Raw genomic sequence first — 15128 nt, 5'->3', positions numbered from 1 at the left:
CCCCACTTTTGCTATCCTTGTGAGGACTTCTGGTCCACACACACACACACACACACACACACACACACACACACACACACACACACACACACACACACACACACACACACACACACACACACACACACACACACACACACACACACACACACACACACACACACACACACACACACACACACACACACACACACTCCACTGGACAAAACTGTGAACGTAGTGGTATTCAAATTTGGGGTCGGCAAAAATGTTTTAAATAAAAATAAAACAAATAATTTAGGAACAAAAAATTAAGAGTACATATTATTGTATGGGACAATATACACACGTTTTTGAGAAAAATAATTTGGAAAATACAATTTTATTGAGTAAATGAAATTCCTGTGAAACAAATGGGGTCCCCAGAAATTCTGGCAGTAAAAATGGGGTCCCTGCTGAACAAATTAATAACACGGGGGGTTAATGGATGTTGTGATAAATGATAAATGTGGGAATCTTCATCCAAATATTGGCAGAGTAAGCTGTGCATTACCTACTACAACTGTCACAGAATCATATAGAAAACATACTGTATGCCCTATGGAAAACTCCATATCATTAGAGCCATGATTAATGAAACAAGACGTCAACAGCAGTCAAACAAGATGGTAACCATTAATCATTTATGACTTACACTGAAAAGTGCTGAGGCAAACCACCGGGGACTACTAAAGTTAAGCCATGGGATGGAAGACAGCTAGAACACAATCAACCTAAGCATCCTGGGAGGTTCGCTCAGAACAAAACCAACTAGTGAGAAAAAAAAGATCAAATCAACAAAGAGCAAGTTAAAAGACGAGAACAATACTGTTTCTCCCTCCATTGACTTCTGTTTCCCGTTGCCGTGAGGAAGCGAGCCAAGTCTTGAAGATGTATGGTTGGAAACAGAACAGCGGGGTTACACACTGAGCAGTGGGTAACTAGAACAATCTGCCCCTTGCAGATCCTACCCAGTCCTGGATCCTTGGAGAAAATTGCTTGGCAAGAGCCTTGAATCGATAAGCCTTCCGAAGAAGTTTGATAGGCTTGGGAGAAGCTGACCTTTCTCCACACAACATCTTTACTTAGATGACTTAGGGGTTATAGTGTGTAGTGTGTGTGTGTGTGTGTGTGTGTGGGGGGGGGGGGGGGTTTGTGTGAGTTGGTGCGCGAGTGTGTACATACATGTTTGTGTGTTTCCAAATACAGGTGTGTGAGACTGGCCGTAGAGGCAGAGGGACAGAGGTGGAGGCAGACTGAACACAGAGGGGGAGACAGACTGAAGACAGAGGATGAGACAGACTGAAGACAGAGGATGAGACAGACTGAAGACAGAGAGGGAGACAGACTGAAGACAGAGAGGGAGACAGACTGAAGACAGAGAGGGAGACAGACTGAAGACAGAGGGAGGAGACAGACTGAAGACAGAGAGGGAGACAGACTGAAGACAGAGGGGGAGACAGACTGAAGACAGAGGAGGGAGACAGACTGAAGACAGAGGGGGGAGACAGACTGAAGACAGAGGGGGGAGACAGACTGAAGACACACGGGGAAACAAACTGAAGACAGAGGGGGGAGACAAACTGAAGACAGAGGGGGAGACAAACTGAAGACAGAGGGGGAGACAGACTGAAGACAGAGGTGGAGGCAGACTGAACACAGAGGGGGAGACAGACTAAAGACAGAGGATGAGACAGACTGAAGACAGAGAGGGAGACAGACTGAAGACAGAGGGAGGAGACAGACTGAAGACAGAGGGGGGAGACAGACTGAAGACAGAGGGGGGAGACAAACTGAAGACAGAGGGGGAGACAGACTGAAGACAGAGGGGGAGACAGACTGAAGACAGAGGGGGAGACAGACTGAAGACAGAGGGGGGAGACAGACTGAAGACAGAGGGGGGAGACAGACTGAAGACAGAGGGGGGAGACAGACTGAAGACACACGGGGAAACAGACTGAAGACAGAGGGGGGAGACAAACTGAAGACAGAGGGGGAGACAAACTGAAGACAGAGGGGGAGACAGACTGAAGACAGAGGGGAGACAGACTGAATACAGAGGGGGGAGACAGACTGAAGACACAAGGGGAGACATACTGAAAACACACGGGGAGACAGACTGAAGACACACGGGGAAACAGACTGAAGACAGAGGGGGAGACAAACTGAAGACAGAGGGGGAGACAGACTGAAGACAGAGGGGGAGACAGACTGAAGACAGAGGGGGGAGACAGACTGAAGACAGAGGGGGAGACAGACTGAACACAGAGGGGAGACAGACTGAAGACAGAGGGGGAGACAGACTGAAGACACAAGGGGAGACAGACTGAAGACACACGGGGAGACAGACTGAAGACACAAGGGGAGACAGACTGAAGACACAAGAGGAGACAGACTGAAGACAGAGGGGAGATAGACTGAAGACAGAGGGGGGAGACAGACTGAAGACAGAGGGGGGAGACAGACTGAAGACACAGGGGGGAGATAGACTGAAGACACAGGGGGAGACAGACTGAAGCCAGAGGGGGGAGACAGACTGAAGACAGAGGGGGAGACAGACTGAAACAGGGGAAGCATCAGAGAGGAAAGCTGTCAGAATGGGCTCTGCTCTGGAGCCTGGGCAAAGGAACCATCTGTGGGACACACACACACAAATACACACACACATTTGCACCACAAATATCTACACATACTCATTGGCAGACCAGGCTGGTGTGTATGTGTATGTACTGGGGCCATATCTATCCATATCTAGTGTTTTCCCGGGTCATTGCCACAGAGCAGAAGCAAACACCACCACAGAGCCAAATGGTGAGTCACACCCATTGAGTTATAAAAGAACTGGAGACTGCTTCCAAGATGGACGCCCGTTGTTTTCAACACAATCTACTCACATTTCTCATACTCTGTTTCCTTGTCGCTGCCATCTACTTCACAGAGCTGATGCTGCCTGAGCACTAGCACTTAGTGCACACTGGAGCAAGCGATGACATCATCACAGCCCCATCTCATCAACAGGGCTGTAGTGGAGCAGGTTAAGAGCTTCAAGTTCCTTGGTGTCTGTTACGCACGCCTCTGAGAAGAGGGAACGCAACTCCCTGCTATAACTCAACTCTCTGAAGTGCAAGAGGTATGGACTGTAGGTGCGAGTAAGGATGACACAAAAGCAGATTTTACCGTTTACTAGAATTTATTTTCTTACACGGTAATATGGGGAAAAGGGGCTGGACGGAACCAAAGCAAAGAAAGTAAATATCAAAGTTCCCCCTCTCCTATCTAACCTGCCTACCCACTTAACTTACCTAACTTAGCACCGTCTGGTGCCCTAACCAAAATACAGGGGGTGGTCCGCCCAGGTCTTACCTAGTGTGCCTAGACAGTAAATATACTACGGGTATATGTATGCCCGCGGGCCTCTTGCCTAAGCACTCCCAAAGTGCCTTCTCCTTCCCCCCTGGGAACACATGAAACAGAGTAATTATTAATGATTTCACAAACACTCAAACACAGGACATAGAAAAACTGCTACCAACAACAACATTACATACCACACTTTCTGATACACAACCCACACTATATCACAATCTAATTTTTCTCTCTCAATCTCCAAATCTCTACTCCAAATCTCATCTCCTCTCTCTCCTGGCAGAACACTGGCTTTTATCTTCAGGTGGCAATGGTGATTAGAGTCAGCTGCTTCTTGACGAGGGGGGGGTCAGCTCCAATCACCAATTAGCCTGGGGTTGACCAATCAGCTGGTTGGGGAGTACTTCAGGAAGCCATCTCCTGAAACACACACACTAAAATACAAAACAGAACACAGAAACTGGGGAACGTAACACGCCCACCACAAAAATTGCAAACATACAGTTTGTGATAACAAAAACCAACGCTTCCCCAGTTAGTAAACCCGTGATAGAGCGTCAGCAACCACATTCGCTGAGCCCTTCCTATAGGCTATCTGTACATTATATCCTTGTACAATCAGAGCCCACCGCATAAGGCGGCGGTTCTGATTGTACATTTGCTTTAAGAACACTAAAGGATTATGGTCCGTGAAGACCATTACAGGAAAGGCACTGGATCCCACATATACCTCAAAGAACTGTAAGGCTAGCAATAAAGCTAGTGTCTCTTGTTCAATTGTGGAGTACCTTGACTGACACGAGTTGAACTTACGAGAGAAGAAACTGACGGGCCGATCCACTCCATCTTCATCTTCCTGTAAGAGAACCGCACCCACCCCCACTATACTAGCGTCAACCTCCAACTTAAAAGGTTTGTCAAAGTTGGGGGCGGCAAGCACTGGGGCACTACAAAGTAGCGCTTTAGCGGACTCAAAAGCATGGTTACAGTCCTTGGACCACCTAAATGGTACCTTGGGACTAAGCAGAGATGAAAGGGGAGCTACTACCGTCGAGAAATTCTTACAGAATGTACGATAGTACCCTACCATCCCTAGGAATCTGCGCAACTGGCGTCGAGTCGTGGGAGCAGGAAAAGCAACAATTGCTTCCACTTTGCCAGTTACTGGGCGCACTTGACCTCGTCCCACTTGTTTCCCTAAGTAAGTCACCGTAGCCTTCCCAAACTCACACTTGGCCAAATTGAGGGTTAAAGAAGCATTCTCCAACCGCTGAAACACACTTTTCAAAGTGGAGAGATGATCAGACCAAGTAGACGAATGTATCACCACATCATCAAGGTATGCAGTACAATTTGGCACATCTGCAAACACAATGTTAACTAGACGCTGAAAAGTAGCAGGTGCATTACACATGCCAAAGGGCATCACAGTGTATTGTACAAAGTTATCAGGCGTAACAAAAGCCGATATGTCAGAAGCTCTAGAGGTCAGAGGCACCTGCCAATAACCTTTTAACAAATCTAACTTACTAACGTAAGAAGCAGAGCCAATTCTATCAATGCAGTCATCTAATCGAGGTAGAGGAAAAGAATCAGACTTTGTAACTGCATTTAGACGACGATAGTCCGTGCATAAGCGGGACGTACCGTCAGGCTTAGGAACAAGAATACATGGGGAACTCCAGGAGCTGTTACTGGGTTTTGCCATGTCATTCTGTAATAAATAAGCTACCTCACTTTTCATTACCTCCCTTTTCTTTGCATTAACCCGGTACGGATGCTGACGTATAGGAACAGCGTTCCCTACATCCACGTCATGTTCCAAGATGGACGTGCAACTTGGAACGTCCTGAAACACACTGAGAAAACTGTTTATCAATAGGATAAGGTCCTTAGTTTGATCGTTATCCAAATGTTCCATTTGAGAGGGCAACTTCTTCAGCATCTCTGAATTACATAGGCGTTCACACTGCTGTAACGTATGGCGTAACTCCAACCCATCCTCCTCTAGGTCCCAGCCAGGCTTCAGCACCACCGCAGCCACACTGGAGACGGCGGGCTGGACCGGCTTACTTGAGGAGCTGTCTGGAGAGTCACGTACATAATATTCTTTTAGCATGTTAACATGACACACACGGGAAGAACGCCTTCGATCTGGGGTCTTTATCACATAGTTTGTGTCACTGAGTTTCTTTTCCACCAGATATGGTCCAGAAAAACGTGCTGACAGAGATGAGCCAGGAATTGGCAACAAAACTAATACTTGATCCCCTGGTGCAAAAGAACGGCCAACAGCCTTTTTGTCATAATGCACCTTCATGCGTTTTTGCGAAGAGGAAAGAGACTTTTGGGCCAACGCACATGCGGCGTGCAGTCTCTCCCGCATCTTACTGACATAATCCAACACATTTTTAGGGGCGCTACTGGGTGTAGGAGATAAGATATGCTCCTTCAACACTTTCAGCGGACCCCTTGGGGTATGTCCAAACACAAGGTCAGCAGGGCTAAACCCTAAGGACTCTTGTATCGTTTCCCTAATAGCAAATAGGACAAAGGGCACCCCCTCATCCCAATCGGTACTGGTATCCATACAATACTTGCGTAGCATTGCCTTCAGCGTCTGATGCCAGCGTTCGAGAGCCCCTTGACTCTCTGGATGATACGGACTTGAGACCTGATGGGAAATACACAATGTCTTTAACACATTTGAAAACATTTTAGACATAAAGTTGGATCCCTGATCAGTTTGGATTACTTTAGGGAGTCCAAACGTAGAGAAGAACTTCACCAGTGCCTTCACCACAGTCTTAGCCGTAATAGTACGGAGAGGAATAGCCTCTGGGTATCGAGTAGCACTGCACATTATTGTTAATAGGAACTGGTTACCTGACCTGGTTTTTGGCAACGGACCTACACAATCAACTATCACTCTTTCAAACGGTTCCCCCACCACAGGAATCGGGTAGAGCGGTGCTCTAGGAACTGTTTGATTCGCTTTCCCAGTGAGTTGACATACGTGACATGTTTTACAAAATTGGACCACATCAGACTTCAAACCTGGCCAGAAAAAATGACGAAGGACCCGGTTATAAGTCTTTGTGATCCCCAAATGTCCAGACCACGCCTGGTCATGGGCGAGTGACAGCACCTGCTGTCGGAACGGTGTAGGAACAACCACTTGACACACTTCACTCCAGTCATTAACGGTGTCATGAGCTGCCCATTTACGCATCAAAACTCCTGCTTCCATAAAGTAGGCAGTCTCTCTAGTTTTAGCTTCTTCAATGGAAATTACCGAAGCAAAACACTTACGAAGACTGGTGTCTCCTTTTTGACATTCAATCACCTTCTCAGGGGTGACAGACAAAAGAATGTCATGTAATTGGGGCGCGATTTCGCAGTCCCCTTCCTTAGTTTTTACAGGAGTAAAAACTGTCGGACTTGCAGAAGGAATACTCGGTGCATTTTCTTCTACTTCAACATTCTCAAAAATGGAACTAGCCAAATCCACCACATCTCCAAGCTTGCGAGATTGTGCCCTCGTTAAGACACAAGCAGGAAAAACATGTGGAAATGCTTGAACCAATTTCTCATCTGCAATTTTAATTTCTGGATTGTCTACTACCTCTAATACAGGAGTAACGTTACCACCAGCAATATCATTCCCTAATAGCAATGTGACTCCTTTTACTGGCAATGTAGACACTACACCAACACGGAAACGTCCTGATACCAAGTCTGACACTAAGTGGACCCAGTGTAATGGTACAGGTACTGTTTTTGTCTCTATCCCTTGTAATATAACATGCGAGCCACAATACGTTTCAGGAGACCAGGGTAAAGCATCAGTAATGATTACTGACTGCGCCGCCCCGGTGTCTCGTAAGATTTTAATTGGCTTTTGATCAGCTTGTTCTCCAGTTAAGGAAACACAACCGGTAGAGATAAACGGAGCATAAACAGGATCCGGTTTCTCAAACGCTGAATCAATATATCGGACCAACGGACGAGCCAAAGACTTGACTAAACCCAAACTTTTCCTTTTTGGGGAAGGTGACTGGGACTGTTTCGGTTTATTTTTCAAAACTGGGCAGTCCGCAATCACGTGACCCTTTTGGTGACAGTAAAAACATTCACGGATCTCATGAAAAGGCTTGTCAGAGGAAAAGCGACCTGAATGAGGCACTGATGACGTAATCAGTCTACCTTCAAAACGAGGTGCACCAAAGACAGTCTTGTGTGTCAAAGCGTACTCATCTGCCAACACTGCTGCCTGGGCCAATGTCACCACTTTCTGTTCATTTAAATGAACTACAATTCTATCAGGGAGGTTGCTTTTAAAATCCTCCAACAGCATCAACTCCCGAATATCAGCAAAGGTTTTAGCTTTGCTGGCTGAACACCATCGATTAAACAGAGACTCTTTGTCCCTAGCAAACTCAACAAAAGTACGGTGAGAGGGTTTCTTGTGGTTCCTGAAGCGCTGTCTATAAGCTTCAGGCACCAACTCATAAGCCCGCAACACGGTAGTTTTAACTGTATCATAGTCTAAACTGTCTTCCAGGGAGAGAGCAGCTACTACTTCCTGGGCTTTCCCAGACAATTTACATTGTAACAGGAGAGGCCAAACCTCGAGTGGCCAATGCAGCGCAGCGGCCACACGCTCAAACGCAGAGAAATAGGAATCAACTTCCGACTCTCGGAATGGTGGGACTAAAGCGATATTTTTACTTACATCAAAGTGGGCTTGATGATGAGCAGCTTTTGGAGTCGTACCGGAGCCAGCATCTAGCTCTAGCTGTCGGATCCTCACCTCCTTGTCGGCTTCTATTTTCCTAATTTCAAGATCAAAATGCATTTGTCTCTCTTTATCTTTTTGCTCCATTTCTAACCGGGCCAGCCTCACCTTTAGCCTAGCGGTCCCGTCTGAACGACCTGAAGCAGAAGATAAAGGATCGAATCGAGGCAATGTAAAGGGGGTACGAGCAACCCCTTCCTCCGCCCTGTCCTCCGACTTGACATCGGAAGGTCTACCCGTCTCCTCTCCTTGCAATGAGAGAATTCTCTCTCTCACTAAACCCTCCCTGACTAGCACCAAAAGCTCAGCCTTTAGGGCTTTCTCAGGGATAACAAATCCATAATGGTCAGCTATAGCTATAAGGTCTACTTTTCGAAACCTCACCAAACAATCAATAGAGGGCGCATCAATGAACTTGGAGATGGCTGAGGCAGCCATCTTGTACACAGCAATTTACTGAACACACAAACTAAACCAGTCATCCAAACTCACAACCTACCATCACACCTCAATCACTAACAGAGAGCTCAGTGCAGCAGTGTCCGGTGGGTTTAATGGAATCCCGGACGAGCCCCCATTATGTTACGCACGCCTCTGAGAAGAGGGAACGCAACTCCCTGCTATAACTCAACTCTCTGAAGTGCAAGAGGTATGGACTGTAGGTGCGAGTAAGGATGACACAAAAGCAGATTTTACCGTTTACTAGAATTTATTTTCTTACACGGTAATATGGGGAAAAGGGGCTGGACGGAACCAAAGCAAAGAAAGTAAATATCAAAGTTCCCCCTCTCCTATCTAACCTGCCTTCCCCCCCTGGGAACAAACGAAACAGAGTAATTATTAATGATTTCACAAACACTCAAACACAGGACATAGAAAAACTGCTACCAACAACAACATTACATACCACACGTTCTGATACACAACCCACACTATATCACAATCTAATTTTTCTCTCTCAATCTCCAAATCTCTACTCCAAATCTCATCTCCTCTCTCTCCTGGCAGAACACTGGCTTTTATCTTCAGGTGGCAATGGTGATTAGAGTCAGCTGCTTCTTGACGAGGGGGGGGGTCAGCTCCAATCACCAATTAGCCTGGGGTTGACCAATCAGCTGGTTGGGGAGTACTTCAGGAAGCCATCTCCTGAAACACACACACTAAAATACAAAACAGAACACAGAAACTGGGGAACGTAACAGTGTCCACATCAACAACAAACTATCCTGGTCCAAACACACCAAGCCAGTCGTGAATAGGGCACGACAAAGTCTATTCTCCCTCAGGAGACTGAAAATATTTGGCATGGGTCCTCAGATCCTCAAGAAGTTCTACAGCTGTACCATCAAGAGCATCCTGACTGGTTGCATCACCGCCTGGTATGGCAACTGCACGGGCCTCCGACCGCAAGTCACTACAGAGGGTAGTGCGTACGGCCCAGTACATCACTTGGTCTAAGCTTCCTGTCATCCAGGACCTCTATACCAGGTGGTGTCAGAGGAAGGCCCTAAACATGGTCAAAGACTCCAGCCACCGTAGTCATAGACTGGTTTCTCTGCTACCGCAGACTCCAAAAGACTTCTTAACAACTTCTACCCCCAAGCCATAAGACACCTGAACAGCTAATACATTGGCTACTCTGACTATTTATAGCCTCACTATTGTTATTTTACTGCTGCTCTTTAAATATTTGTTACTTTTATTTTTTACTCAATTCTTATTTTTCTTAAAACTGCATTGTTGGTTAGGGGCTTGTAAGTAAGCGTTTCACTGTAAGGTCTACAACTGTTGTATTCGGCGCATGAGACAAATAACATTTGATTTGATCATCCAGAAGCATGACAGACATTGGATGAATATGACATGTTAATATCTTCGGATGTGAATTGATAAAAAAAAAAAAATTAAAAAATGACTGAATAAATTCAATGGATTTTTTTGCCACAAAGGTGATAGCGAAAGTGTCTTTTTAGGAATTGTGGTCTCGGCATCAGTGAAAATGCAGTATCAAAATTGTCCTCTGAGCACAGTGGAAAGTATGCTTCCAGACTGGAACCCTGGCCCCATGGTCACACCAGATGAATGAGGGGAAAAAACGCTCTGCCAACGGGAAATGAAGGGAATATAGACCTGCATCCCAATACGTACTGAAAAACGAATGAACAACCGCTGATACTATTGTGACACAGATCCCCAAACTATTTGAGCCCTGATAATCAATTTCTGGATGGGGCTTAGAGGCTGGGAGAGGGTTGTGGGAATGTTGTGTAACTGTTGATGAGAAACACCATCAATGGTTATTATGGGGAGATCATGTGGGGAACAATGAGATCATGTCTTTTTTTTAGATGCATTACAATTATGTATCACTACTGCAATGCCTTGAAAAGTACATAATACTGGAAAATGGAATATAGAGAAAATAAGTAATAAACCCCTATGTACTTCATCAGAGTAAGTCAGCAACTTTGTAAACAGGTCAGACATCTGACTGGCCGTGGAGAGGAAGAGGATGTGAGGAGGAGGAGGAAAGTAGGAGGCAGGGAGAGCTGTGTCTTTTGTGTCCCCTCGCTCTCTGCTAGCAACCTCTGACACATCCGGACAGATCACGTCTCAGCTTTTTCCCTTCAAAACCAGAGAGCAGAAGAGCGCCCTGGCGGGCAGAACTGACTACTATGACACACCCTCAGTCACCCCCGACGACCAAAGGAAAAACAGCAACACTGGGGCCGCCATTAGAGAAACTTAGAACACAGTGAAGTGACACTAAGACGGGTCACCATGTCCACAGTCAGAAGAGTTTAACTTCCAGAAATTCAGAATAAATAGAAAATAACTACAAAAGAAAGAAGAAATAAACATACAGCAATTCGAGGACATTGGATTGATTTTCAATACTGTCGTTGCCCTCTTATTGCGACCGCTTATCCGTAAATACACCCAATCTGTTTATCGCTCACCACAAAGGTGAGAGAGGATGCAGATAATTGCATGACCCCTCTCGTTCATCCAATGTCCTTGGTGGTTGTGTGTAGTCTATGAATGGGTGTCATGAACCAAATGGTGTTTGTGCTATACTGTACCCCCAGGTCTTCTGCAATCAGGGAACCAGCCTCTCTATGATGGCTAAGGCTGATGAAGGCATGCTCTTTGTACAACCCCAATAGAGCCACCGTTGCCCCACTGGCCCATTCTAAGAAGCCCCATTGAGGCTGGGGAGCCACCTCTTACCCTTTCCTCAAGAGGACCCTTTGTGCTTCTCAAATAGGCTTTCCTTGCAATCGCTCTGTCCGATATTGCGCCACACAACCAGTGTGTATCTCAACCCCTATCGCCCTCCTCAACCCCTATCGCCCTCCTCAACCCCTATCGCCCTCCTCAACCCCTATCGCCTTCCTCAACCCCTATCACCCTCCTCAACCCCTATCGCCCTCCTCAACCCCTATCACCTTCCTCAACCCCTATCGCCTTCCTCAACCCCTATCGCCCTCCTCAACCCCTATCTTCCTCCTCAACCCCTATCGCCTTCCTCAACCCCTATCGCCGTCATCAACCCCTATCGCCTTCCTCAACCCCTATCGCCTTCCTCAACCCCTATCGCCTTCCTCAACCCCTATCGCCTTCCTCAACCCCTATCGCCTTCCTCAACCCCTATCGCCGTCCTCAACCCCTATCGCCTTACTCAACCCCTATCGCCTTCCTCAACCCCTATCGCCCTCCTCAACCCCTATCGCCCTCCTCAACCCCTATCGCCCTCCTCAACCCCTATCGCCTTCCTCAACCCCTATCGCCGTCCTCAACCCCTATCGCCTTCCTCAAACCCTATCGCCTTCCTAAACCCCTATCGCCTTCCTCAACCCCTATCGCCCTCCTCAACCCCTATCGCCCTCCTCAACCCCTATCGCCTTCCTCAACCCCTATCGCCGTCCTCAACCCCTATCGCCTTCCTCAACCCCTATCGCCCTCCTCAACCCCTATCGCCCTCCTCAACCCCTATCGCCCTCCTCAACCCCTATCGCCTTCCTCAACCCCTATCGCCTTCCTCAACCCCTATCGCCTTCCTCAACCCCTATCGCCTTCCTCAACCCCTATCGCCTTCCTCAACCCCTATCGCCTTCCCCAACCCCTATCGCCCTCCTCAACCCCTATCGCCTTCCTCAACCCCTATCGCCGTCCTCAACCCCTATCGCCGTCCTCAACCCCTATCGTCCTCCTCAACCCCTATCGCCTTCCTCAACCCCTATCGCCCTCCTAAACCCCTATCGCCCTCCTCAGGCCCTATCGCCCTCCTCAGGCACTTTTACCCTCCTCAGGCCTTATCGCCCTCCTAAACCCCTATTGCCCTCCTCAGGCCCGAACACCCTCCTCAGACTCTTTTACCCTCCTATACCCCAATCGCCCTCCTCAGACCCTTTTACCCTCAACAATTCCTATCGCCCTCCTGAACCCCTATCCACCTCCTCAGGCGCTTTTACCCTCATCAACCCATATCGCCCTCCTCAACCCCTATCCCCCTACTCAACACCTATCTCCCTCCTCAACCCCTATCGCCCTCCTCAGGCCCTTTTACACTCCTCAACCCCTATCCCCCTCCTCAACCCCTATCACCCTCCTCAGGCCCTTTTACCCTCCTAAACCCATATCCCCCCCCTCAACCCCTATCCCCCTCCTCAACCCCTATCGCCCTCAACCCCTATCGCCCTCCTCAGGCCCTTTACCCTCCTCAGGCCCCATCGCCCTCCTCAACCCCTATCCCCCTCCTCAACCCCTATCGCCCTCCTCAACCCCCATCGCCCTCCTCAACCCCTATCGCGCTCTTCAACCCCTATCGCCCTCCTCAACCCCTATCCCCCTCCTCAACCCCTATCGCCCTCCTCAACCCCTATCGCCCTCCTTGGGCCCTTTTACCCTCCTCAGGCCCCTATCGCCCTCCTCAGGCCCTTTTACCCTCCTCAGGCCCCTATCGCCCTCCTCAGGCCCCATCGCCCTCCTCAACCCCTATCCCCCTCCTCAACCCCTATCGCCCTCCTCAACCCCTATCCCCCTCCTCAACCCCTATCACCCTCCTCAGGCCCTATCGCCCTCATCAGTCCCTTTTACCCTCCTAAACCCCTATCGCCCTCCTCAACCCCTATCCCCCTCCTCAACCCCTATCCCCCTCCTCAACCCCTATCGCCCTCCTCAACCCCTATCGCCCTCCTCGGGCCCTTTTACCCTCCTCAGGCCCCTATCGCCCTCCTCAGGCCCTTTTACCCTCCTCAGGCCCCTATCGCCCTCCTCAGGCCCCATCGCCCTCCTCAACCCCTATCCCCCTCCTCAACCCCTATCGCCCTCCTCAACCCCTATCCCCCTCCTCAACCCCTATCCCCCTCCTCAACCCCTATCACCCTCCTCAGGCCCTATCGCCCTCATCAGTCCCTTTTACCCTCCTAAACCCCTATCGCCCTCCTCAACCCCTATCCCCCTCCTCAACCCCTATCGCCCTCCTAAACCCCTATCGCCCTCCTAAACCCCTATCGCCCTCCTGAGGCCCTTTTACCCTCCTAAACCCCTATCGCCCTCCTCAGGCCCTATCGCCCTCCTGAGGCCTATCGCCCTCCTCAGGCCCTATCGCCCTCCTCAACCACTTTTACCCTCCGAAACCCCTATCGCCCTTTCTCAGGCCATATCACCCATCTCAAACCCAGCCCGCTCTTCTCTTTCTTCCCAGGGGGGGACAGTCTAGACTCATTATGTACAATAAATAGCAGGGAGAAATCCAGCATTGAATGGGACTGTGACTCAATCTCTCTCACAGTCTCACAATGGCATTTTTGGGTTGAAGGGAACCTTATTTTCTTACATAAAAATTATTTGGAAAGATGTGTTTGGTCGCAGAGGACTGTGAGGAGAGACAGAGAGAAGGGACTGGCTGCGGGAACAAAGAGAATATCTTGTATAAGATAAGCCTGGGCTGACTGGCTGGCTGCATGAGTGGCTGACTGCCTGACTGGCAGACTGACTCTTTGACTGGTTGGCTGAATGACTGTTTGACTGACTGTGTCCAGAGCTGAAATTCTCCATCTCTGAGATGAGTCATGTTAAGTGACTTCTGGGAAATACAAGATCACCGTGATGTAGACTAACTACTGTGAAATTTTCCCTATTCCTTTCCACTTCCCGGTTCATCTTTCAAACTTTCAAGAGTATCTTTATTACAGTGAAGGACTGATGGCTTATATTAGCTCAGAGGACATTGGCATGGATTCAAGGCTATGTCTACTGCTCTGTCACTCATAAGTATGCAGCTATGAATAGGACAGAAATGGGGTAGAGTACAATTCTATGAATATGACAGAAATGGGGTAGAGTACAATTCTATGAATATGACAGAAATGGAGTGGAGTACAACTCTATGAATAGGACAGAAATGGAGTAGAGTACAACTCTATGGATTTGGAACGTCATGCAAATTTTATAGGATGGCTACAACTTGAGTGTCTCTCCTCTAATAGACACTGCCTCTAGTACACAAAGTACAATGTACACAGTACACAATCTCTCCACATGGCCATGACCCAATCCATTCAGCTAAGCGATTAACATATTACATTGGCCTTCCTGTTTAGATTTTTCTAACCGTATACCACGGTTATGACAAAACATGTATTTTTACTGCTCTAATTACGATTAAGGTTCATGGTATGTGGCCAATATTCCACGGCTAAGGGCTGTGTCCAGGCACTCCACATTGGGTCGTGCAAAGAACAGCCCTTAGCCGTAGTATATTGGCCACATACCACACCTACTCAGGCCACAATGCTTAAGTATACCAGTTTCATTTGAGGACCAGAATGTTGAAAGCGGTTCCATACAGATTACAAAATAGCTGGGAAGAGATTTTTGATGTACCGTTTCCATGGCACAGTTGATATGAGTTGATATAGAAAATGACGCAGGGATGTGT

At 48.0% G+C, this 15128-nt stretch overlaps 1 protein-coding gene across 1 annotated transcript; it reads left to right on the top strand.

Moving 5' to 3' along the window:
• Positions 1-10963: 10963 nt before the first annotated feature.
• On the top strand, positions 10964-13691 carry LOC129864742 (proline-rich protein 36-like). Its single transcript, XM_055937035.1, has 3 exons — positions 10964-10972; positions 11451-12373; positions 12458-13691. Exons 1-3 carry the CDS (start codon positions 10964-10966, stop codon positions 13689-13691), a joined length of 2166 nt encoding a protein of 721 aa, XP_055793010.1.
• Positions 13692-15128: the final 1437 nt, after the last annotated feature.

Source organism: Salvelinus fontinalis, chromosome 11 (genome assembly GCF_029448725.1).
Source record: "Salvelinus fontinalis isolate EN_2023a chromosome 11, ASM2944872v1, whole genome shotgun sequence".
NCBI lineage: Eukaryota > Metazoa > Chordata > Actinopteri > Salmoniformes > Salmonidae > Salvelinus > Salvelinus fontinalis.
This window is presented reverse-complemented; position numbering and strand designations above follow the sequence as displayed.

Excerpts from the sequence above, each read along its gene's own strand:
- LOC129864742 (XM_055937035.1), top strand. Across the intron at positions 12,374-12,457 it reads CGTCCTCAACCCCTATCGCC|GCCCTATCGCCCTCCTCAGG; the intron begins GTCCTCAACCCC and ends CGCCCTCCTCAG.